This window comes from Camellia sinensis, chromosome 4, assembly GCF_055761805.1.
Source record: "Camellia sinensis isolate YWXY chromosome 4, ASM5576180v1, whole genome shotgun sequence".
NCBI lineage: Eukaryota > Viridiplantae > Streptophyta > Magnoliopsida > Ericales > Theaceae > Camellia > Camellia sinensis.
Window position 1 is genome coordinate 161,679,394 of NC_138964.1, and position 27,233 is coordinate 161,706,626.

The 27,233-nt window shown below is 35.1% G+C and overlaps 2 protein-coding genes and 1 long non-coding RNA gene across 4 annotated transcripts in view; all 3 read right to left on the minus strand.

Moving 5' to 3' along the window:
* ATSYTF (C2 domain-containing protein) overlaps positions 1-8,019 on the minus strand; it is a 28,561-nt gene extending 20,542 nt beyond the window's left edge. The window contains exon 1 of one of the 2 annotated variants that reach the window (XM_028197465.2): positions 7,525-8,019. In XM_028197465.2, coding sequence (XP_028053266.1) covers positions 7,525-7,713 — 189 coding nt within the window. In that variant the 5' untranslated portion in view covers positions 7,714-8,019. The remainder of the gene's footprint in view (positions 1-7,524) is intronic. The other variant, XM_028197470.2, reaches the window with a different exon arrangement.
* On the minus strand, positions 2,722-4,299 carry LOC145789640 (uncharacterized). Its single transcript, XM_082866742.1, has 2 exons — positions 3,603-4,299; positions 2,722-3,526 (listed from the first exon to the last, which is right to left on the minus strand). The coding sequence occupies exons 1-2, from the start codon at positions 4,032-4,034 to the stop codon at positions 2,801-2,803; spliced, it is 1,158 nt and encodes a 385-aa protein (XP_082722868.1). The 5' UTR covers positions 4,035-4,299; the 3' UTR covers positions 2,722-2,800.
* An 8,061-nt stretch (positions 8,020-16,080) lies between the features above and the next one.
* Positions 16,081-22,817, minus strand: LOC145789637 (uncharacterized). Its single transcript, XR_014327764.1, has 2 exons — positions 19,446-22,817; positions 16,081-18,892 (listed from the first exon to the last, which is right to left on the minus strand). It is a non-coding gene; the product is annotated as an uncharacterized LOC145789637 (long non-coding RNA).
* Between the last annotated feature and the right edge of the window lie 4,416 nt (positions 22,818-27,233).

Here is a 27,233-nt window from a genome sequence, read left to right on the forward strand (position 1 = left end):
GTCAATACAGTAGATCGACAGAATAAAAACGGACGCGGCAGACGAGATAACGGAGAAGACCCAGATAAAAAATGGTTGAGAATCCGCACTGCCATAACAACGGTGTTCAAGAAACCAATATATCGGATCCTGAGCGAAATAAGAGATGAGCCTTTCGTCAAGTGGCCAGCCAAGCTAGGAGAAGCCCAGAAAGACTACGACGACAGATCACGGTGCACCTTCCACCAAGAAAAGGGGCACCGAATTGAGAATTGCACGCCACTGAGACAGCACTTGGAGGAATTGGTGGCAGCAGGGCACTTGGATAAGTACATTGAAGGAGGGACGCAGCCAGCCCCCCAGGACCATAATAACCACCCCAATGGAATGCCAATAGACGCCCCGCCTCAAGGCGTCATCAATGTCATACATGGAGTCTTTGAACCTGAGCGTGTATGCGAGCTCAGGGGATCGATCAAAAAGGCAGAACACTTTAGAGAAGTACTAAGTGCCCAACCAGCCATCAAAAAGGGGAAGACGGAGGCAACAAACGTCATGACTTTTTCCGACAAAGACTTGGAACGAATTTACTGCCCCCACAATGATGCCCTGGTCGTCACTCTCCGAGTCAAGGATTTTGACGTCAAGTGGATTCTGATTGACCAGGGTAGTTCATGTGAAATCATGTACTACGAGACATTCAAGCAATTGAAGCTGCAAGACAAAGACTTGGCACCTGCCGTATCTCCCCTAATTGGGTTCAACTCCATGCCAGAATGGCCCGTCGGCAAAATCATTCATCCAGTCAGAGCAGGAACCGTGACAAAACAGGTGGAGTTCTGGGTATTGAAGGTCCCCTCCACTTACAACATCATCTTAGGCAGAACATGGCTGCATGCCATGCGATCAGTGGCGTCATCCTACCACCAAGTAATGCGGTTCCCCAATAACACCGGCATAATTGAAGAAGTCTATGGAGATCAGATCATGTCAAAGCAATGCTTCGTCACGGCGAATGGCAGCCGCGCTGCCAAAGGATATGTTCATTCGGTGGAAGAACCGGAGAGTAATGAGCTATTCGCAGATGTCGGAAAAGCGGCGGATCGGAAAGCAGTGGAGGACCAGGAGATGGCAAGTTAAGGCCAAACTGGGACGGTCCTTACAAAGTGGTTTGGTTAACAGACAAAGGGGCATACCACCAAGACAAGGGCGGCAAAGCAATCCCTAGGCCATGGAACACGGCCAATCTCAAGTTATTTTATTCTTTCTTTTTCAAAGACGTGTAATTTTTTCTTTCTTCAATAAAACAAGCGATTCTTTTCAGCATGAGTTGTTCTCTGTGAAAGTTAGCTTTAGTGAAGATTAGGTACATTGCAAGCATTTTATTCTAAGTTGGCTGGAAAAACTAACTTAGAGGTTGGCTGGAATAAACCAACACCCCTCCTAAGCCCAGGATAAGGATCCAGGCTGCAGGACGTTTGGTCGGAATAACCAAACTTTATTCTAAGTTAGCTGGAAAAACTAACTTAGAGGTTGGCTGGAATAAACCAACACCCCTCCTAAGCCCAGGATAAGGATCCAGGCTGCAGGACGTTTGGTCGGAATAACCAAACTTTATTCTAAGTTAGCTGGAAAAACTAACTTAGAGGTTGGCTGGAATAAACCAACACCCCTCCTAAGCCCAGGATAAGGATCCAGGCTGCAGGACGTTTGGTCGGAATAACCAAACTTTATTCTAAGTTAGCTGGAAAAACTAACTTAGAGGTTGGCTGGAATAAACCAACTCTTTGTACTCTTCAGCCGAAGTAAGTGTAAGGCTGAAGAGTGGTTGGCTGGAATAAACCAACACTTTTACTCTTCAGCCGAAGTAAGTGTAAGGCTGAAGAGTGGTTGGCCGGAATAAACCAACTCTTGTTACTCTTCAGCCGAAGTAAGTGTATGGCTGAAGAGTGGTTGGCTGGAATAAACCAACTCTTGTTACCCTTCAGCCGAAGTAAGTGTATGGCTGAAGAGTGGTTGGCTGGAATAAACCAACACTTGTTACTCTTCAGCCGAAGTAAGTGTATGGCTGAAGAGTGGTTGGCTGGAATAAACCAACTCTTGTTACTCTTCAGCCGAAATAAGTGTAAGGCTGAAGAGTGGTTGGCTGGAATAAACCAACACTTTTACTCTTCAGCCGAAGTAAGTGTAAGGCTGAAGAGTGGTTGGCTGGAATAAACCAACTCTTGTTACTCTTCAGCCGAAGTAAGTGTATGGCTGAAGAGTGGTTGGCTGGAATAAACCAACTCTTGTTACTCTTCAGCCGAAGTAAGTGTATGGCTGAAGAGTGGTTGGCTGGAATAAACCAACTCTTGTTACTCTTCAGCCGAAGTAAGTGTATGGCTGAAGAGTGGTTGGCTGGAATAAACCAACTCTTGTTACTCTTCAGCCGAAGTAAGTGTATGGCTGAAGAGTGGTTGGCTGGAATAAACCAACACTTGTTACTCTTCAGCCGAAGTAAGTGTAAGGCTGAAGGGTGGTTGGCTGGAATAAACCAACTCTTGTTTCTCTTCAGCCGAAGTAAGTATAAGGCTGAAAAGTGATTGGCTGGATTAAACCAACACTTAATACTCCTCAGCCGAAGTAATTATGTCGGCTAAGGAGTGGTTGGCTGGTAAGTATAGTTTAACCAACCAAAAACCGAAATAACACTTGGAGTAATAGAAGACATTACAAACGCAAGCATACACACAATAACCGGAATAAGAGAAGTCAAATTTTCATTCAAAAAAGAAGTCATTACAAGGCTGCTTAGTTCGGTTACAAAGAAAAGATTACAAAATTAAGAGAAGAGTTCATCTATTTCGGCGTCAAAGGCAGCATCGGCGTCAACCCGAAGACCGGTTTCGGGCGCTACAACACTTTCAGAAGGAAGAACGGGTTCGGCTGGAGCCACGGCTTCAATTGGTTGATCAAGAGTTAGATCCTCCACCACGGGCTCCGACCGAACTACCTGATCTGCATTCACAACCGAAGTATCCTCAGGGGCAGAGTCTTCATCAGAATCTTCATCATCTGAGCCCTCAAGGAACTGCTGTTGCATGGCCGTGGCATAATCCATCAGGGAGTTCGGTATAAAGTAGGCTGGAGGGTTGAAAACCTCGGTCTGAGGATCATGACCGAGCTTCTCAACGGCTCCCCTCCAGCCGCACTTAAAGAACAGATCCTTGGCCGCATTGCATTGTTGGGCATAAGCATCCTCTGCCCTCTTGAAGCCTTGTTTGTCGGCTTCCTTCACCTTCTCTTTTATTTCGGCATCCTTCTTTCTTTCAAGTTTTAGCAACTCGCGCAAGTACTTGTCCTTCAGCACAATGGCAGTCTTTTGCTTTTCGGCCTCGGCCGAACTAACCATTCCGGTCAGACGACCGACCTCACCTCGGAGTTCGGCCATTTCCTTTCTGGCCTCCTCTAGTTCGGCCGATCTCGCCTCTGCCTCTGCCGCAGCTTGCCTTGTCACTTTCCTCAGCTCCAGCACCTTCCTATGGGTGATTTGATTTTTCTGGATAGCCTGACAAAGCAACAACTTCAATTTAGCCGAAGAAAAAGAAAAGTAGAAAAACAGAAATACGACCGAAGTTACTTACCAGAATCATTGATTTCGTGGCTGACCGGATGGACTTCAGCTCGGTGGTTAACTGTTTGTGGTGATGTTCCATATCTTTAGGCAGACACACACTCTTGGCCAAATTGATGGCCAACAGGTGGTCCTTCTCAGCAACAACCGAGTCTGTTTCCAGAATGTCTCGGTCGTTGAAAGATAGCTTCGGTGCCCAGCAACTGATGGTCCGGTCGGAAGACTCCGGTCGAGGGCTTGGTGGTAAGCTCGGCTGAATGACAGGTTCTTCATCAACCAAAACTCGTTCGGGTTCGGCAGTCCGGGGACGTTTGGTCCGGCGGGAAGAGGATGGCTGTTGGGAAGGGAGGGCGACAACGGCAGGCTGCGATTGACTGGGAGGCGTTACTTCGGGCCTAGCCGTTTCGGTAAGAAGGGCCCTAACTCTGCTCCTTTTCGCCATCTCTTCTTCTGCTGTTAGAGGGACAAGTCTTATCTCGGGCAGAGTTGGGTCCGGCTCCGGTGCTTCCTCGAGAAGAAAATCAGTTACCTTTGCTTTGCGGCGACCGCTATACCGGTAGGTCGGCTGAAAATTTAGAAGTTTTGACCAACTTCTTTCTCTAACCCGTAGTGCGGCTCGCAGAACCCCAAGGTTGGGATAACTGTACAGGGAACGGAGATGGGCGAAATCTGCAGTAAAAGGAAGTGTTAGTCCGGCTAATAAACTAAACAACCGAGATAACAAACAAGACAGAAGACCGAAGAAAAATTACCAGGTTCTCCCATTTTCCAATTTATAGGTCGGCCAGGAATTTGAGCTTGAAAATCCTCAAAATTCCCAGAGACCCAAAGGAAATCATCATCGTTAAGATCTTTGTCCGGAGTGTGCTTAATTATCTTCTCTCGGCGGCGGCGAATTCTGAGGTAGTAGACCCACCCAGCATTCTTTGAGCCGATGGAATACTGATGGAATATTTCGGCTAGACCAAGATTTAGTCCGGTTTGGTGGTTTAATGCGTCTATTCCCATTATAATACGGTATGTATTGGTGGACAGTTGGGTAGGACATAACCTAGTCTGTCTAAGAAATTCGCAGATGAGCGGTTGGACAGGAAACCGTAGTCCGGTTTCAATTATTGACTGAAGGGTAAAGGGGACGGAGCCTTCATTGTCCCAGGGAGTAGCATCTTTCTTGGCCAACTCCAGTTGGACATCATCAGGAATCTGGTAGTCCTGCCTGAATTCGGCCATGCCACCAGGGGTTTCGACTAAATATCTATACTTACCCATTTGTTGTATAAGTTACGAATAAATTATTTCGGTACGAAAATTTGGCTCAGTAGCCCGGTTGAGCACACGTAGGAGTGCCTGGGCAACCTAAGTCTGCAAGGTAGAAAACAAAGGGGTTAAGCACAGATCGTGGGACCGCGCTACAAATTATAAGCAAGATATACAAATCCTACTTCGGCTCAGTGGGCTGGTTCTACCTCGGCTCATCAGAAGGTTTGTTAACTCGGTTTTGAGCAGGTTAGACCGGTTTTAACGTCTAGGGGCAGCTTTCTGAGTTCGGTCTAAAAAACTCAGAAAGCTGGTTTAGTCCCAAGGCCTAAATCGGTTGCAGTTTGAGGAAAGTTACTTCGGTCGAAGCCCCTAGGGGCGGCTTTCTGAGTTCGGTTTAAGAACTAAGAAAGCCGGCTGGGCCCCGAAAGCCTTAGCTCGGTTATTGACCGGAGTACCTAGTTCGGTACGTGCACGTTTTTCCGGTGAGTTTATCTTGGCTAGAGTGGTTGAGAAGAAACTACTGCTATTCCTTTGAGTCCTAGTTCGGTTGTTCTCTGAAATCTATCTACATACACAACACAAACAGTATCCTGGTTCGGTTGGGATGTGATTCTGGATCGAAATCGAGTTTTCTCTAGGGTATATGACATATACTCTTGGGTTCTATGGTTTCTTCATCAAAGTACGAAGAGCAAAGCAGACAAATGAAGAAAAATGTTTGCAAAAAGCATACAAAGCAAAAACAGATGGAAAAACAAGTAACAAAAGCGAGAAGGGTAGACCTGCTTACCAGATTGAAGAAGAAGAAGCTGAAGATGGAGCAGTAGCAGCAACAGAAGCACGAACACAGTAAGCTCAGAACTCGAGCAGCAAGAGAACAGAGAGAGAAGACGAAGGAATAGCAAAAGTGTAGAGACCCTAGCCTCAGGAATTACTTTTGTTAGAAAGCCCAAAATTTGGGCGGGAACCGTTTCAAGATCACAAAGCACGAAGACGGCGTGACAGCCGTCCTTAACCAATCAGAGCCTGCCACGTGTCATTGGAATGAGAAGCGTTACAGTCGCTGTGATTGAAGAGACGTTTTTGACCGGACATAGTGATATCCGAGGTAAAGTTAGATCGGCTAGAGAGGCTAAAGGGTTCTTAGATCGGCTGAAAAAGCCTAATGAAACTCTAGCTCGGCCAGTAGACTGGTAATCCCAATCTTGTTGCACAGATGGAATTAAGGGGCAATTGAGAGGGTAATTTTTGGGAAAAATTGGGCCGAGCTCCGAGTTTGGCTTCGAGGCCCAAAACGCGAAGGACTAAGTAAAAAGGCCGTAATGGCTACTTCGGCCTAGGGGCAAGGTTACTCCGGCCTTAAGGAGACAAAGTTACTTCGGCCCGAGGAGGTGAGATTACTCCGGTCCAAGGAAGAGTAAAGCCACTCCGGTCCGGAGACAACTCGGAGTTAGGCCGGTCTCAGAGTTAGTCCGGCCGCAGTATGTTCTGGGAAGACCGGTTTCAGAATTAGTCCGGTCGTGACATACAGCGGTTGGGACGGTCAGAACTTGCTACTTGGAAGTTTGAACTAAGCACATCAAGGTCAAACAGGGCAGCCGAAGTAATCAATTGGAGGAGCAGACCGAGCTAAGTATAGTCCGGCCCTCTGTGGCTCGGTATAGCCAATTTTACTTCGGTCATGTGGAAGTTCGGTCATATAAAAAACCATCCCACTTGGTTTAAGCAGTGGGGGAGGGTGCAAAAGGATAAGCATTATCCTTAGGAGAATGAATCCTAGGAGGACTCTGCATGGAGAAGTACAAGTCCTACTAGGATTGTGCCATACGAAACTTATAAAAGCTCACAAGCAACACCTTGGAGGAGGTAATTGAACACAATCTTTCTGAGAACTTAGAGCTTTGTCTATTTGTCAAGTTTTCTGACTTAGGCATCGGAGAGGTTTCCGGCACACACCCGCCGGCTAGCTCACGTTTGTGTTTTCAGGTGACAAAGCGACGTCGTACGGAGGAGCGTGGACTTGGTCAACAGGATTATACGAGGAGAATTATTTCCTCCCCGTAAACGACGTCGTTTTGGCAGTTTTGAGCCATTTGAGCCACACTTTTTGTGGCCCTCTACCATTGCTCGTTTAACGACGTCGTTTTGGCAGTTTTGAGCCATTTGAGCCACACTTTTTTTGGCCCTCTACCATTGCTCGTTCTTGATTTGCAGTGCAGCCCCCAATTTTCATTGGGAGGACTTTGATTGGAAAAGTAAATTGGGTTTTGCAGTAACTTAAGTATATATCAGACTGCTAAATTAACCTCTGCACCTCAGTAGGAGGTCATGTATTCGAATCTCCTCGCTTGCCTGGTTCCCTGGTATTTGTATGGGGTTTCTCTAACCCAATTTGGGAGTTTCCTTTCCTTATAATAATGATATGTTGTATTTGATCTTCATTTTGATTGTAATAAGATAACTTGTTATCCAAAGAAGAGAGAATGCAAAAATCCAATCATCACACACCGAATCTCAAGCCAATAACCAGATTGGTTTCAGTAAATTCAAAATTATGTGCAACCATAAATTACTAATCAAAAGAAGACAGAAACATAATTTCATGAAATGCCCAATAACTATAAACCCAGTTCAAAAAACACAAAAACATTGAAATAGCATAGAGAAGTTACCTGAAAGGTTGCCCAGAGGGCAATCACAAGCGGAACCCAATTGGAGAAAGAAAAAACCCATTTATCAACAGCCCAACCAACAAATATCAAAAGAATTATGAAAGGTAGAAGAGGCTTGTCCACCAATAAATGGTTCAAAAACTGTGCAGCTTCATTCAAATCAAAATCTCTTTTCTTTCTTCTACTCATTTTTTAACAAGAATTCAACTGAACCCGTCACTGACTTCACACCAACTTGAAATGCCCATTCATGACTTCAGGGATTACATAAACAATAATAGGGATTCTCAGTTGAGAGATCAGAAAGAGGAAAACAAAACCCAGAACTCAGTTTCCCGGAAAATTCGGAGGAAGCAAGAAAAGTCTCGAAGTCAGCTGAATAAAAAAAAATAATAAATAAATAAATAAATAAAATACATATATTAGGAAAGATGTTTTGCTTTTTAGGACAAAGGAGAGAGTCGATTGTCCTTCCGTTAAAATTGCAGATCATACACTTTATTCTTTGGGTCCCACCAAGATATTTATTTCGGTTAATTTTTTTTTTTTTTTTTCCTTTTGGGGTTGGGGGCGGGGTATGATCTTACTTTTTAAGAAAGAAATAAATTACATTATTGAGATTTAATTAAAATATAAATTATCTCATCTAATTTTAAAATGAGAAAATTAGTCTAAGATTTCTTTCTCATTTTTAATAATAGAAGAGATTTACAATATTATTTTTGATATCTAAGGTCCCTAAACCCACACCATATATCGTATTAAAGAAAATTGATTCTCTGTCTCCTCTATCAGTTGCTCTGGTTTTCCGATGGATGGTGATAGTCACAGGTTGGTAGCATGTCAATGATGAGATTGTGTGTCGCTGGAGTGTTGCTATGGTTTGGACACGAATGCGTCGCCGGCAGTGTGTATATGACACCTCGGGTAAGGTCGGTGTATGCTGGTTCATTTGGTCTGGGTGTCCAAGCTGGTAAATACGGAGATTCAGGTTCCATTATTCCAGGTTGGTGAATCCTGGTTCGTTTGCCACTCTCTCTATCTCTCTGTGCATTGATTCTTTGTATTTTTTCCTCCTCGGATGATGATGGTGATGTCCTTTGTTGTTCAGGTTTTATTTCCAGAATCTGTTTTGTGCTGGATTTAACAACTCTATGAGCTGTGGAAAGAATTGAGATTACGAGAAATTAGGTTTTTACAATGATGATTGCTTCCAGTATTCCATTCATAAGAATACTAACTAGCTCAGATACTTACAGCCCATTTATTTTTGGATGGCTGGTTACTAGATCATTTGGATTTCTAGCTGTTATATATGCATTTCTTAAATGGCAGAGAAAGACTTCTCTTAATTGGGTTAAAGCTGCTGCAAGAGCAAAGAAGAAAGCTAGGAAGAAGCTAAAAGTTCCTTTATCACGTCATATATGAATGGAAGATTCTGCTCCTGGTGGACAGCCAGCTACTTGTTGTGAACCAGAATTTCTCTGTGAAGTCCAGAGAAAATTGAACCAGAGAAAATCTCTGTAAACTATAATTTCTCTGTGAAATCCAGAGAAAATTCGTCCAGAGAAATTATCTGGATCGAATTTTCTCTGACTAGTTGAGTCTAACTGATTCAATTTCCCCTTTCTACAGCTTGTATTATATTTTTCAACTACACAAATGATGTGTTCTTGTACATGTGTGCTTTTGGTATTGTTGTTGTTTCTTGGTAATAAAGTTTGTGCATCATTTGTGCTGTTTAGTTACTGATATACAGTTTTTTAGGTGAATGTTTTATGATTAAGCCCTGTGCTTAACTTGTGTTGTCATGTCATTCAAAATGCTTTAGACTTCTAAAAAGAAAAAAAAAAAAAAAAATTTCTTGATTTAGGTGTAATATCTATATATTACATTTGCAATAACTGTTCACTTAGTTTTTCATAAGTCTTTATTGCAACGTCGCAACATTTTTCAATGCCCAGAGTGAATGTTTTATGATTTGTCCAGAGAAATTTGGTGTTCGTTCAAAGAAGTTTGGAATTTTCTCTATGATTTGTCCAGAGAAATTTGGAATTTTCTCTTTGATTTGTCCAGAGAAATTCTCTGGATCGAATTTTCTTTAGATTGGTATTAAGGGACCTTAGACATTATGAAAATATTGAATGTCCTTTATGCTATAAAATCTTAATATCAGGGACCTTAAAAAAAAATCCCCTTTTAAAAATTACATCTTACTCTTTAAAGTTTTTAATTTCATAACAAATAATTCATTTTATTAATAAATTATCAAATTAATTAATAATTTTTAATGATATGATAAATTTATTTTAATTAATAATTAATTTTTTTTTTATTATTATATAGAAGAGCAATTATGAATTTTATTTTTTCAATTGAATCTGTTAAATAAATTTTTTTGACAATGAAATATTTGTAATTTTCCTAATCACAAAGGACAATCTGTATTTTAAATAAATTTTAGGAAATGTATTTATAATTTACCCTTTTAAAAATTATTATTCTTTTTTTCCCTTGAAAAATTGTCTTTCACTTGTGTTATATGTCCAAAAAAATTATTTGGAATTTTATTTAGAATTAAAATGTGTGAATAAAATTTATTTTAGATATTACTTGTATTGCCCTAGTTTTAAATTTATACCCTACAATACACTTTATGGTAAAATTTTGATTAAATTTACAAAGGACAATTTGTATTTTAAATAAATTTTAAGAAATCTATTTATATTTTACTCTTTTAAAAATTATTATTCTATTTTTCCCTTGAAAAATTGTCTTTCACTTGTGTTATATGTCCAAAAAAATTAGGATAAATTACAAACACACTCCATGAGGTTTACTTAAATTATAAATTATCCCCTGTGATTTTAAAAATTACATTATGCCCCCTAAAGTTTCTAATTTCATAACAAATAGATCCTTTTATTAATAAATCATCAAGTTAATAAATAATTTTTAATAATGTTAAAATTTTATTTCAATTAATAATTTAGATAATTTTATTATTGTATAGGTGAATAGTTAGAAATTTCACTTTTTTAATTAATTTTGTTAAATAAAAAATTATGATAAGGAGGAATTTGTAATTTTTCAAACCATAAGAGATAATTCGTATTTTAAACAAATTTCAAAGAATGCATTTGTAATTTGCCAAAAAAATTATTTGAAATTTTATTCAGAATTAAAATGTGTGAATAAAATTTATTTTAGATATTACTTGCATTACCCTAGTTTTAAATTTATACCCTACAATACACTTTATGGTAAAATTTTGATTAAATTTACATAATAACTAGGATTATTGATTATCATTGAATATGTTTTTATTGGTGATTAATTTTAATTTTCTTCATCACCCGTTGCTACCCCACACACACCACAATCACTACCAACCCCTCGCCATACCACTTCAAAATTTTCAACGTTTCTCCCGCCACCACCGTTACACCCTTAACCGACTCCCTACACCATCACGACACCATAACCTCCACAAAGATAAAGGTTGCAAAAGTAAAAAATATGGAAGAAGAAGAAAACGAGAGATAGAAGATGAGAGAGAAGGGAAGAGAGAGATAAATAAAAATTGTAATTCAATGGTAATTTCAAAAACTTATTACAAATTCATGAAAGTATTTTTAATTTTAATTATTAATATTTATAAAGTTTACAATTTATTTGCAAATTATTTTTCAAAATTTATGTTGAACTAAAAATTTCATGTTTTATTAATTTTATACTTTACACCCCTATTATAATTAATTTTTTTTATTCTCCACTAATTTGTAATAAAATTTTCAACTTCTCATTTTTTTGTAATTTTTTTAAAAAAAATACAAATAAAATACATTTAGCTATATTCTTAAACAAATAAACAAAATTAGCAATTTCATTCCATGGCACATGAAGTGCAAGTGACGCATGTTGAAATTGAAAGATTAAAATGAAATTAGGCCTACCCATAAGTGGTGCAAAAAATATTTATGTTTTAATTTTTTATTTTTAAAGGTTTCCTTCTGATTTATTATTATTATTTTTTTAAATGCCAATTCATGAGTCTTGTATAAGTGGGTGTTACAAAAATAAAACAAAAGGCCATGGTGATAACCTTACATTTTCTTCCTTTCTTTCTTTTTATTTATTAAATAACAAAAAACGTGGATGACCAAAATTGGTGTACATAAAAATAATATGATTTTTTTTTTTATAATAATTTTGTTATACTTTTTATCACGATAGGATATATTAGCAATATACATAATTCAACAGCTCAAGTTAAAATTAAATTAAAATAAAATGATTTATTTATTTTTTGATACTTCAGTTAATCCTTGAATATTATTATCAGATTTTTAATAATATTAAAACAATAACATCAAAATTACACAACCTAAAACCACATAATTTTATTTTAACTTTAACCATAAGATTCATTACAAAAAGTAATTAGAATAGAGATGAGGAGAATCTCTCAAAACAGATGGAAGGGGGGGATGTTTGTGGTACTCTTCATGGGCATGGGGCCTTTTTTTATTAGGATAAATTATAAATATATTATTGAATTTTATTTAAATATGAATTGTTCCTGTGATTTTTTTATTATATAATAATAAAATTATTTGAATTGTTAATTGAAATATATTTATAGAATTATTAAAAATTATTAATTAATTAGAAAATTTATTAATAAAAGAGATCATTTATTATGCAATTAGAAACATAAACAAATAAAATGTATTTTTTAAAATTATAGAGAATCATTTATATTTTAAAATTTAAATTCTAAAAAATATATTTATAATTAAATTTTTTTATTATTTTATCATTCGCGTCAAGGTTGCCTGCGTGGGTAGGTGCATATATGTACGTATAAACTTTATGATAAAATAAAAATTGATTTAAAATTGGTTGATATTATATAATGCTTGGTCTATTTTATTATTTTATACAAGTTAGACTTTTTCTTTGAGAAATATTATTTTATTTTATACAAGTTAGACTTTTTCTTTGAGAAATATTATTTTATACAATTTAGACTCTGTCATTAAACTGCTACAAATCAGCAGCTCCTATAAGAATGACAATGGGTCGGGCAGGGGCAGGGGCAGGGGCAGGGGCAGGGGTTGGGGCTGAAATTATGCTTCTCGTTTTCGATTCTTGAAGAAGAAAAAAGTGGTAGTTCGAATATGGTGGCTTGAAAATGACCCAAATTTGTACACCTTTATTTATTTCTTTCTTTTTTTTTTTTTTTTCTTCGTTCTTCGTTCTTCCTTCCACCTCAAGTTGAAACTGATTTCAGAGAAATAGAGAAGCAAGAGAAAAAGAGGAGAAAGATGGGAGAAGAAAACAAAGAGAGGGGACCATGGACGGAGATCGCGAACCACTCGAACCCAACCCACCGCCATGGGCGGATGATTTTTTTGATTCAGTGGGTTGATTTTGGGTTTGGTTTTGATTTTTGATTTTGATTCTGTGGGTTTGATTTTGTTTTGATTTTGATTTTGTTGTTGATGATGATGCTCTGTTGTTGATAATGGATGTTGTTGTTGATGAGATGCTGTGTCGATGAAGAGGTTTTTGTTCATGATGATGCTTTGTTCTTCTCCTCTTTTTACTCTCTGTTCTTTTATTTATTTATTTATTTATTTTTATGAATCTGTTCTTCCTATTTTCTTTTCTTTTAAATCTGTTGGCCGGCCGAAAGAGGAAGGAAAAAGAGAGGGAAAAGGAAGAAAAGGAAGAAAAGGAAGAGAAGGAAAAAGAAAAAAAAAAATTTTGATTTTGATTTGATTTTGGATTCAGAACAGAGGTAGAAGAGGAAGGAAGAAAAGGGAAGGGGAAAAAAAAAGAGGTGCCAAAACGATTCTGGCCTTGGTAAATTTGAGCTACGAATCGCTGTTGTTCTTGAAGGTATAAAATTCTCCATTTTTGTTTTCAATCCCTACTGAAGAACTCATCACCCCCCTACCCCCACTCCTACCCCCACCCCTAATGAGGATCGAGTTTCTCTGACCTCGAAAAATTCCCGTACAAAAACAATCAATAACAACATCATCTGTTTCATTTTCATCAACATCAATGTTATCCCAGGTAAAGAATTCAAGAAGGGGGATGAATTGGGTTATTAAAAAATTTACAATATTAAATTTTATAAACACAATATTCAGAAATTTAATCAAATAAAAACAGAATAATAATTATCAATATAAAAGTAAGAGAGATATGAAGAGAAAATCAAACACTGAGATTTATAGTGGTTCGGCACGCCAGGCATACGTTCACTCCCCAAGGAACCTCCTTGAGAATTTCTTTACTATCAAAATGAAATAATACACCACCAAGTCTTCACCAAACTTGTAGATTTTGTACAAGACTTACTCTTATTTATTGAGCTTCACTCAATAATAAATGTCTTACCCTTACAAAAATCTCTCACAAAAATAATGAATAAAAATAAGTGGTATTTAAACCCTCTTTTAGAATAATTCTCTCACACAAAGTAGATATGAAAGTGTAAGAACAAAGGATACATTTAGATCTGAAAGTGAAAGAGCAGAATACAATATACTCAAAATTTTGGAGCACACCGAAATTTTTTCCTCTTAAAGTTCTTAATTTTTCTCCACACACAACACTTCTATTTATACAAAAAAATATACCCGTTGGAAGTAGGACGCTCCTTGCTGACGTCATGGATTACATGGGCACACTCCTTGATTTTAAATAGACAACAAATGTTAATAATTAACAATACGATAAAAGTAAGACTAACTTTTTCTTTTCCTTTTTTGTTTTGTCAAACATGGAGCCACCGTTTTTGCAGGCAATTTGATACAAAATTCACAACTTTCAAACAAGCAAATGATTTGCTCCATCTTTTTCTTCTTGTTTTATTATAATATATATATATATATATGTGACATGATACAAAATTCAAACATGGAGCCACCGTTTTATAGGCAATTTGATACAAAATTCACAACTTTTAAACAAGCAAATGATTTGCTCCATATTTTTCTTCTTGTTTTATTTTATAATATATATATATATATATATGTGTGTGTGTGACATGATATAATCAATGTAGTGTAAAAAGTCTAATTGCTCACGTGATGTATTCTATTTATATTATATGTATTATATATAATATTCTAATAAAATATTTGCATATATAGTAAAATCTCTTTAAATAATATTTATAATAGATCTAAACATATATACCTTTTTTAAATTTTTGTAAAGATTTTAAACTAAACATAACCTGCTACTTCATGTGGATATATCACTTTTGTCAAAAGAAGACAACTCATTAATATCAAATTTATCAAAATAATACAATCAATCAACATCAAATTTGTCAAAAGATGAATAGTAATCAGCCTAATTTTTCAAAAAGTGAATAGTAAAAACATATTTTTATTTAAATAATATTTAACAAATATATCATACAATATATATTTTAAACAGATAATATTTTGTGTCAAATAATATGTATATTAAAAAAAATTTAAATTTTTTGCAGATAATATTTTAGATATCATCAAAATTAAACAAAATGATTAGCAATCTCCCCCTTTTTGATGATGGCAATATTTGTATGGATTTGACACATAATAAAATTAACAAAATAACTCAGCAACAATATAATTTTCAAAATCATTATTTTTTCTCTCCCTTTGACATCATCAAAATAAAATATGGAGATAGGAAATAAACACATTTGATAAAATAATCTGAGATGTCAAAAATATAATAATGGTCCTTAGGTCTTGTCGAGATCATTGTGGGGATTTTGGAGCATCTCTAGCGTACAAAATGTTGACAAACAAAATATTTGAGTAGATATTTATCGAGTATTGGATTAATGGAGTGTATAAAAAGTGACAAGGATGATAGGCAAATATATGAAGTTATTAAGTGTCGGAGAAAAATTTGTGTTACCTTCTTGTGTAATTATGTCATTCCTTACCTTAACTATCAATGGTTCGGACATGCATAAGGTGCTTGTGATGAAGGCAAATGAGAAATTACCAGTGGTGCAGGCACACCCTATTCCTGTAAATGAGGGTCCTAGTGTTATTGATAATCGGAATGATATCGATGCTATTAATAACACTATGACTCTGAGTACACAGACAATGCACTACAACAAAAAAAGGTTTTTACGACGTGCAATGCACGCCGTAAAAACCCTTCTACGACGTGCAGTGCGCGTCATATTATGACCAGTTATGAAAAGTCATTCACTTTCAATGACATGCTTCGTACGTCGTTTTTACTTTACGCTGTTAAAAACTATTTAACAACAGATTTTGTGCATCATTGTTACTTTTTCTACGACTACTTTTGGACGCCATTAATTGGTGAGACAAATAACGACACTGATTACGCACTGTAAAATATGTAATACAACGACTTATTATGCCTGTCGTAGAATATATATATATATATATATATATTTATTTATAAATTTAGCAGGTTTTATTTTACCTATTCTGTACAATCTAACAAGAATTACAAACAAGTTTCGCAAAATATCAATCAACCACCAAAATATTATTTCAACTATCAAAAAGAAACTATATTCATAAATTATGAATATTTAACAATTATCTATACATTTCAAACATCTAAAAACTATCCTTTAAGTTCAAAACCATCTAAAAATCCTAAAGCTCTAAATTGTCCAAAAAGTTCTAAATTATCCAAAAAACTATATTCTAAACAAAATCCAAAACTAACCAAAGATTAGAGAAATCCATTCGTCAATGTCATCAAAAACTATCCATAGATGTTAGAATTTCTACTTAAAGTCAAAGCTGATGATATGGATTGTCAAGCAATAGTGCTTCCAACAGTATCCTCAAGCACAAACATCTCACGATCACGCATAGCGGTAGGGTCTCCAACCAAAAGAGCAGTTGAACTGGCATACCTCTGTGATGCTAAATAAGTTTCAGATATTGCATTTTTTGTCTGCATGACAAAGGAAACTTCACATAAGTACAAAAACCAATTACTAAGAGACTAAAAGATTTATTCAGGTATAAGAAATGATCAAGAAATTTTAAAATATCAACAAAACATTTCCAAAATTAATAAGATAATTTAATGGCCCCATAAAAGCAATGTCATGTAGAAAAATTAGCAAAAATTTAAGATCTCAATAGTCTCAACGTATAAGCAAATAAAATCTACAAAAAGCAAAACCTTTCTTTTCATACACCAAATCATTAACTCACAAACGTAGAGAGCTTATTAAGCTTTTTATGTACTTTCTTTCTTTTTTTTTTACTGCTAAGGTATTTGTGTGTTCGACACCTAGGTATGTGCAGTTCCCTATTGCACATGCAAAACTAATAATAACTCCAAAATATTACTGAATTTCATGCTTTTACATAACAACTTGTTTTGGTGCATGCTCTGTAAGAAATGAGTTTACAGCGTATCATTCTCAACTTTTCCACAATATTCGATGTAGCATATGGGTCAGTTGTAATATCATGAATTGACATATGCTTACCTCCTTTTGTATAAATGGAGTTATAATGTACCTTTACCCAGAAACTCAAAAAAATAACTGCACATGACACAAATCACGAAACTTTTATGTCATATCTCGACAATGGTAAAACAATGTAACAGAGTAATAGAGAAAAATGCCTTCATATCTATCCCACTAGTGGTTAGAAAAGGGAAAGCAATTTCTATTGGTAACCAAAAACATGAAATAAATGTTATAATAGAGTGGAAACTGATATACAATTCTAAAGATAGCAATTACATAGAACTTGAACATGAAAGAGAATAGTCATCAAACCAAGCAACTGGTACAGAATGATCAGATTGAATTGATAGAGTGAGTTCGAAAATATAGTCTACCAATAGCAGAATGAACCATGTCAGCACCAATACTCTGTGGAATGCATCCTGAGAAATTCAAGCAACAAGACTAGCCACCATATAGGTTTCAGTTGGGACACAATGTCACAATTTACTCTTACAGTTGCATTAGCAAACCTTTTATGTTGTGATATTTTCCTCAATATGTAATTCCATAATTCTCTGTTTATAATTACACTTGTTGGAAAATTTGACTTATTCCTGATTCTTGTTCAAGAATGTTCTCATTAAAGTCAACTTTTGATGATATAACCAAACATATATACCGGGACAGATATGTAATTTTAAAGCTTGTTTGGACAGAGCCCAATGCCAAATGAATATCATCTTCAAATGTCATTGGTACTTTAATTTCATTACTCTATTATAACTTTCTTTGACAAGGTCTAGAATCCTTGGAAATGTCACAAGCTTCATATTAGAATAAATTTCTTTAACCTACATATGAGACTTCAAGAATATGTCCTCATGGGTGTGATGGCTACTATTTAACCCACTTCTACCAGATTTCTGACATAAAAAATTCACTACCATCAGGAATATGGTTTAGTTTCTCTTTGGCTTCTGCAACAATTATTGTTTATGTACGTAGAAACCCGATTAACAAACAATATCCAAAAGACCTTTTAAGTTATGATATTTTTCTTGTAGATTCGAACACTTATCCTTATATAACTCTCCCCAATTTAACCTAAAGCCAACTTAACAATTAGCTTTAAAAAAACTGAGAATTTCTATACATCTCCAAATCTGAGCTTTTGGTTTTACCATCGATTATGCTTCCCTAAACAAACAAACAAACAAAAGGCTTGTCGAGTTGAGTTGAATAGAACAAAACAACAAGTGGCACAAATTGAAAACAATCAGAATCTGATTGTTAGTCTTGAATGAAATGTTTCAATTAAAAAGGAAATAAATCACAAATCTGCAAACCTAACAATTTTGCATGTTATCAGTCAAATTTGGTCTAGCTTTTGGTAAGATATCCAAATCATTTGAAAAGAATATTGTAGAGTAATACCAAAGTCATATGAATCATTTAAATTTAGAAAAAAAAACCATAATAGTTGTTACTTGGAGGTCATTAGGAACAAATCTTGCATCAACAGCCGCACAAGTGGCCCCAACTGTGAAAAAGATAGGAATTAGTCAAAATTATATAATACTATAACTACAATACCAAAAACAAAATGTAATAGTGACATAAAAGAAGGAAGGTTAAGAAATTAAAACCATGCTAGAGCATCCTGAATGAAAATTATTGTGAGTTACGATAGTATTTGGAGTTTCAAAAAAAAAAAAAAATTGAAACTATGTCAACAATTGGGGATAACTTCTCTATCATTTTTAAAATTCTCAGCGCTTTTCAATGCTCGCCCCCCAGTGATCACTACACGTGCATTTCCAAGATCTGGGCACTCTGAATTCTGAGAACTAAGCTTTATATATCTAGATTTACCAATTGCATCTGCAAATAGAATAAAAAAGTTTAATGTTATGACATGTAGTAGCTTTTAATAAGAATTCATATGATTTTGAGATCTACAACAACGGTTCAAGTGAAAGAATTAGCATAATAATCACTAGGAGAAAAGTAACTTTTTCCTTAACTAGAAGAAGAAAAATGAAGAATGATGAAGTTTGGGAATATTAAGTTTATGGTACCCTTTTCTTCTTGTCTCAAAACAATGATCAATTTCAATTGGTATATAAAGTGAAGATAGCTATAGAATATCGTATTTAAGAAGCTTAATCATAAGGGGACAAATAGGCAAACAACCCCAAGAAAATGATTCACCCTGCTAACAGTGTGGAGATGTGTACACAAAAGTCTTGTTTTATGATTCCCACTCACTTCCCGCTATGACTTCACTCTCTGCTCATTGCATAGCATGGGTTTTGTATTGAAGGATGTTTTTAGGGTTGTTTTTTAAGTGTGTGTGTGTGTGTGTGTTTTTTTTTTTTGCTTAGGATAATAGTGTTGAATCCTAATGCTAACACAGTGTGTGTAGGGAATTAACCTTGATGCTGCTGCAGAATAGAGTTGCTATTGCTGTTAGTTGTTGCTGTGTGTAGCAAAGCTGCTAGAGAGCTGTTGAGTGTTATTGTTCCTGCTAATTGTTGTTGTTGCATAATTGATTTTGGTGCTGTTTTTGGGTGCTGCAAAGCTGTTTTTCATGGTGATTTTGGTGCTGTTTTTGGTGCCCCGAAATTCGCAGCAGCACATACAGCAGTAGAAGGCCACTCCCAACTAACAGCAGCATGCATCTTTGCCAATTCAACAAAGAAACACAAGCATCTCTAATGTTGCAAATTTTTGAGAATTATATGTCAAAAAAAAAAAAGGTCCTTAACAACGTTTCTAGAAAAAACATACCAACTGGGATTGTGCAGAAAACTCTACAACTGTCTTGCGCAACTGTATGAGGGCACTGAAGTCTCCTTCTCCTAAGTTTTTCTTCAGTAGTTGTAACTTCTCTGCAACTTTCTGCCAATTAAATACAAGTAGCAATATGCCATCAGAATTAAGAAAGAGCATTAAGGTAAAAGAAACCACACTCACACCAAATTGAAACAAGAGAAGATTTCTATACTAACAACTTAGAAAAATAACTCGAGTTGCAGAACCTTGCAAGGTTATCCAATGATTACGCACAGAAAAGTTCAGTTAATGAATACTTGACCCTATTCTTCTAAAGGTTTCAGGGATGGTAAGCATCTATCACGAACAAAACCTTCTATGTAATTGAAGTCACCTAGAATTTAAATGTTGACATCACAGTTTATAGTAATGAATGGCATATTTGCATCGCCAAAGTTTAGTGCATCAATAATATGGGGCAACATTATACAAGTGAATTCTGCCCTTTTAGAAGTACCCTAATTAAACCTCAGTTTAGATGATGCCAACATCTGTTTAGTAATGCTGGTGCATCTAACATGATCCTTTCTGTAATTTTTCTTCCTTAAATTTTGATAAGTACAGAGTTCACAAATGAGTGGATCAGTAAGCTTCTCTCATGTTTCTCAGATTACAACCTGAAAGCCCTCCCTAAGAAAAATCCCTTGGATGGTCACTACTTAGCAATAGACTGATTCTTTCTTTCACATTTGTTTGCTATAACAACAATCTAAAATAAGGCCGCCAATCTAGGATCAAAACAAACACGAATTCACCCAGTTGGTGTGTCTACTATTAAGAAATAATTGGAAAAAATAAAAAATAAAAATCCTATACCAAATGACAACATTAGAAGTTACTGGATGAAGAGTGCAATAAAAAACTACAATAGAGATATGTGAAATATTTTGAGATGAGGAAAAGCTGATTTAAACCGTCTGAAAGAACTTTCTCGAAAACTCCAAATGGTAAGACAACCAAGGTAGGAATCCCAACCCAAGAAAGCACTCTTCTTTTTAGATATCCAATATTATGTGATTTAGCTCTAACTTGTGAAAATCAACATTCTGTAACTTACACAAACTGTTTAAAAAAAAGAGAAAACTCCTCAAATATAAATGAAATTTGACTATACAATCCTAATCACGTGGATGAGTTTGAAAAGGTGCAAATCTAGTCATTCTTGAACCAAGCTCCAGTAGATCAGCACATTCTACAGCCTTAATAACAACACAGTCACATCATTAATAAACCTGTGATAAGGGGACAAAAAATTAATTTTTTTAAACATGATAGTTAGGGTGGAGAGGGTCATGGTCAAGGAGAGGGCAATCTCCTATTGTGTGTAGCCCATCAAAATTCAACCAAAAAGAAAAAGAAAGATAACTCCATATCAGCAAATAACATTACATTTGTAAATTTTTCTGCATATTGGATTTTTAACTATAAAACTTCATGTGTGAACTAATCGATATAATCACAACAGTTATACAATGCAAGTAAAACTCATGGTATTGCTAATTGCAGAAATGAATGACTAAAAAATGAAAAGAAATAGGAAACACTTGCCTCTAACAAAAACCCATCAAGTGATAGCCCTCCCATAGTCACAGACTGGGTGAACTGCACACATCTTAGAATCAAGTATCCAATGAGAAGAAAGGTGAAATCCCATTCATTTCAAGAAGATGCCAAGTGAAACAAATTTAACAAATATGTGTAGTATAGTATAGATATCACCAAGAGATTACATTCATCCATCAGGGATTCCTAAAGAATTACATCCAAGACTTCTAAAAGCTGTTCAAATTTCTCACAAACCGAATCACAAAACATTTTGGAATAACTAGTTTGAATTCTCTAAACCAAAAATCAAAATTTATTCAGATCAAAACTCCAACTTAACCTCAATTAAATAATCAATAGTCATTCATATGATCTCATTTATAGTGATCATTGAAAGGTTTGGAAACTCGATGATCTGGTCAAGTGATTATTCCTCTGGATGGGATCCAAATTAATCACTAGCAATAACAAGCATTGGCATTTTCTGGAAAGATTAATAAAAAGAAATAATGATAAGGAAGAGATGCATAATTATTATAACTGCCTCAAACATTACATAACGAATCAGGGCCAAACATACCCTCTCTCTCTCTCTCTTTCTATTATTTCTTTGTGGTTCTCTAGAACACTTTAATTTACTGGACAGGATGATATCATCAACTTCTCTACAAATCAAATCCAATCATTAAACACCCACTTGTTCTTTACTAGTTTATTTGCTATATTTACACACACATATATTTACATAAATATATGTTGTACTCTGTTTTTGGCTTTGTTCATGGCTGTTACTAATAGAGCTCAAATCTTTCACAACCATGAGAGTAATCCTAATGCGACTACTAACCAATTTGAAGCCAAAAACTGATCATTCAACAAATATAAATTGTGCTAGTATAATGAAAAAAAATATAAAATGATTCAATCCTTATGTGAAAATACAAAATAAAACTAACAAGACACATTTATATAGATTTGAAATTAAAAAACATTACCAGAAAACAAAAATCAAATCAAGAAAGATCTGACCTTTTGGATATAATCAACCAACAATCTATACCATAATAATAATAATTTTTATCTATGCCATTGAGTGTCCTGAGGATAGCAAATTAATAATTAATTATGATTTTTAGAAACTATTCTGCAAAAAGATACTGGTCACTAAGCACAAACAATCAAACAAGTTACAAATAATGGTTAAGCACGTTACCTTGAGACTAATAAACCGACAAAGGGCCTCGAATTCTATTAGTGCTAAAGCCATTTCAGGCTTATAATTATCATCCTTGAAGACATCAGACAGAGTCTTGTGTAGAAACCCAGCAAATTCCTTATCAAGATGGACTTGTATCGACAATGCCTTTGAAATTGAAAGTACCTGACACATTCCAAATAATCAAAAATCTCTTCAATCACTTTAATACACAAAAAGGAAGAGTAACACCCCATTTCTAAATAACCTTATCGCAAGGAACACCAGGGACTTAGGCAATCCACGAGTTCAAACTCAAACCCACACAGTCTGAACTAATCGACACTCTATTATTGAAGCTTTGGAGGACGAAGGAGGGTCCGGACTCGTGAGTGCCCATCCAGAACTCAGCGTAAGGCTTGGCTTCATCGATGTCGATCCCATAATTTAGAGAGAATAGCCTCGCAACACGCGATTGGTGACCGAATCGACCTCAATCGTAGTCCTGTATCGAACATCTCAGTCTTTGTGCCCTCCTCCTTTAGCTCGCCAAACCATTAGCCTCCAATAACGTCATATAAGAAAAACCCCTTCCGTAGTGCTAGAAGAAACCCCTTCCGTAAACTGTTACTGGACCATCGTCATCAACGAGATATTGAAACCCTAGATATTTAAGAATTTCTAGAGAGATGGCAGAGCTTCTCACACTGACCCCTTATAGCCGAATAGTTTCTTCCATTTTAAAAATTACTTTTGTCTTTGATTTAACAATTAAAAAAATTAAAAACTTGGTTGCCCCCCTCTCAGTTGATGTATATGTTCTTTTTTTAATGCATATTTCGTTTTTGGGTGAATTGGTGCCAAAAAATTTCATTTTGACACTTTTTTTTTTGAACATACAATTCACGACATGCATTGTATGTCGTAAAAAGGCAATACTTTTAACGGCAGGTGATGTGTGCGTTGTAAAAAGTGTAATACTTTTAATGGCGGGCGTTGTGTGCGCTGTAAAAAGTGCAATACTTTTCACGGCTAGCGTATGTGTTTCGTGTATAGTTGATGTATTAACGGCATGCCATATGCATGTTATAGAAAGTTTTATTATTTACGGCAAATATTGCAAGCTGTAAAAAAATCATTGTTACTACCATTCACGGCCTACACAATAGACACGCCGTGGTTGAAAAATTATTTACAACGTGCAAAAAAAGCAAGTCGTAAAAGTGAGAAACTACGGCGTGCATTTATTGTATACCGTTGATGTGGTGCCGTAAAAAATTAGTTTTGTTGTAGTGATGACTGCAGTTTCCAATATGGCTCGATGATTACAAGCAAGAATACAAGAAAATCAACAATGGAGAGATGAGGTGTGCTTGGTAAAACAACAACTGGCTAATATTCGTAAGGAGATGAGAGAGCTAGAAAGGAAAAATGCGCAGTTGGAGAATGTGGTGTAATATTATGTAACGGTTAAAATGCCAAGACTTACAAAAGTCAAAAATAGAGAGAGGCATATAAAAGTGGCTCATGAAAAATTGTTGAGAGAAGTGAAACGGAAAAAATCTGTGAAGCCTTCTGAAAACTTCTATATAATCGAGTAATATTTTCTCATTCTGAAATAAAATTGCAAGCATTTCTTTTCTTTTTTTTTATATATAAATTTTGTTTTTGCCAAAAAAAATTTGTTAGTGCAGATAAGAAGTAGTGCAGATAAGGAAAATATATATATATATACTTCCCCTAAAATTATGCACAGAATATACAAATGCCTCATTTTATTATTATTATTTATTATTATTAATTATTTTTATAATAATTGTTAATCTCAAAATATACGAGTCTCCCCTAAATTAATGCACTAAAAATTACATAAATTTGAAGAAACAAATTACCAATTTATAATATCAAAGGCTATTAAGATCCGGCCATAAACAACTACACCAAGTGCACTAGCATAAAAAGAGAAAATAAAAATTAAAACAATTTCTTCAAACAAGGTAGAAGCAATCATTATTAAATCCAAGAAAGTTTAGAGTACATACAATAAGAAAAAAAATATAACACAGTGCAAAAAGAATTTTAACACGTTGATCGGTGATGACCTTGATGATCGGAAATAATGAAGAAGATCGTGTAGATCGGTGAGGGATCTTGGTGGATCAGTAACTGATCTTGTCCGATCGGTAATTGATCTTGATGAATCGAAAATGATGTTGAAGATTGGTGATGGAAGTAGAGCCGAGAGGGATCTTGGTAAGTCGGTGAGGAATTTGAGTGGATGATAGTAGTGATGAAGGTGATGGGTGATGTTGTGGATAATGGAGTTAATTGTGGACGATGGTGAGGATGAAGATGGTGTCGGCTGAGGATGAGAGGAAGAAAGGGAGAGCGAGAGAGCAAGAAAAAGAGAAAATAGAGAGTGAGGGAGAGAGCGGGTAAGAGATAGAGACAGAGTGAGTGAGTCAGAGAGAGAGAATATATATATATATCTATGTATATAATTTATTATTATTATTATTTTATAATAATAATAATTATTAGAATTATTTTATTTTATTATTTATTATTCATTATTTATTTATAAAAATTATTTTTAATATAAACATTATATCGGAGTATTTATCATACCAAGTTTTGTTATAATATAACAAAACTGTTCTTCATTTAGAGGCTTTGTAAATATGTCAGCTAATTAATGATTTGTAGGCACAAATTCGAGTTCAATGTCACCTTTGAGTACATGATCTCTTAGAAAATAATGCCTTATTTCAATGTATTTAGTGCGTGAGTGCTGAATAGGATTTTTTGAAAGGCTAGTGGCACTTGTATTGTCACATTTTATAGGAATATGATCATAGTGAAGTCCAAAATCTTGAAGTTGTTGTTTCATCCAAAGCAATTATGCACAACATCCAGCGGCGGTAATGTATTATGCTTCAGCAGTTGACAGAGCCACTGAATTTTGTTTTTTGCAAAACTAAGAAGTGAGAGAGTGTCTAAGAAAATGACAAGTGTCACTAGTGCTTTTTCGGTCAAGTCTACATCCCTCAAAGTCGGCATCTGAGTAACCAAAAAGTTCAAAAGTGGTTCCCTTAGGATACCACAATCCCAAATTTGGAGTGCCAACAAGATATCTGAAAATACGCTTAACTGCAGTGATGTGTGACTCTTTTGGTGCAGATTGAAAACATGCACACATACAAACATTAAACATTATATCAGGTCTATTTACAGTAAGATAGAGTAGGGAACCAATCATGCCTCGATATTTCTTTTCATCTATAGATTTACCTTGCTCATCTTTGTCGATTTTTATTGATGTGCTTATTGGAGTTGCTGTAGGCTTTGATGATTCCATTTCAAACCTTTTGAGTAGATCCTTGATATATTTCGTTTGATTTAAATGGATCTCATCATTAGTTTGTTTAATTTGTAGACCAATGAAGTAATTTAACTCTCCCATCATACTCATTTCAAATTCATCCTACATATCTTTAGTAAACTCTTTACACAAATTTTCATTAGTAGCACCAAAAATGATATCATCAATATAAATTTGAACAATTAGCATATCATCCTTTTTTATTTTTATAAAAAATGTTGTATCAATTTTTCCTTTACAAAAACCTTTATCAAGTAGAAAATTACTCAATCTTTTATACCAAGATCTAGGAGCTTGTTTTAAGCCGTATAAGGCTTTTGAAAGTTTGAAAACATGATCTGGGTATTTATGATTTTCAAAACCGGGAGGTTATTCAACATAAACTTCCTCCAAAATGTACCCATTTAAAAAAGTACTTTTAACATCCATTTGATATAATTTAAAATCTTTAAAGTATGTAAAAGCAAGTAATATTCTAATAGTTTCAAGTCTAGCAACTGGTGCAAAAGCTTCATTAAAATCAATGCCCTCTTCTTGATTATAACCTTGAGCGATTAATCTAGTTTTATTTCTAGTAACAACTCCGGATTCATCCATTTCATTTCGAAAAACCCATTTTGTATTAATAACGGGATGATCCTTAGGTCGAGGAGTTAAAAACCAAACTTCAAACCTTTCAAATTGTTTAATTCTTCTTGCATTACTAAAATCCAGTTTTCATCATTTTCAGCTTCTAAAAACGATTTTGGTTCAATTTGTGAAACAAAGGCTAAGTTACCACAAACATTTTTAACAGAGGAATGAGTTTTTATACCTTCCATCGCATCACCTATGATGAGATCTTTGAGGTGGTCATAAGCATACTTCCATTCTTTTGGTAAATTTGTGTTATTTTCGGGAAGAACATATATTTCTTGAAGTTTCTCCATTGTCATTTCTCCTTCATGTTCGCGTAATGGATTTTTTTCATTTTCTTTTATGTAAATGCTCTCCATGTTTGGTTGATTTTCTATAATATCATTATTTACAAGATTCTTGAAAATAATGTTGTTAGATTCGTAAAAAACAACATGTACAGATTCTTCAACAAGTAAGTTCTTTTATTGAATACTCTATAAGCTTTGCTGGAAATTGAATAACCAAGAAATATAACTTCCTCCGATTTAGTATCAAATTTTTCTAAGTTATCTTTATTATTATTCAATACAAAACATTTACAACCAAATGCACGCAAGTGACTAATATTAGGTTTTCTACCTTTCTAA

Bases quoted from the DNA above. Each gene is read 5' to 3' on its own strand.
- LOC145789640 (XM_082866742.1), bottom strand. From the start codon at position 4,034: ATGGCGAAAAGGAGCAGAGTTAGGGCCCTTCTTACCGAAACGGCTAGG. The intron at 3,527-3,602 runs GTAAGTAACTTC...TTGCTTTGTCAG, and splicing joins CCACGAAATCAATGATTCTG to GCTATCCAGAAAAATCAAAT.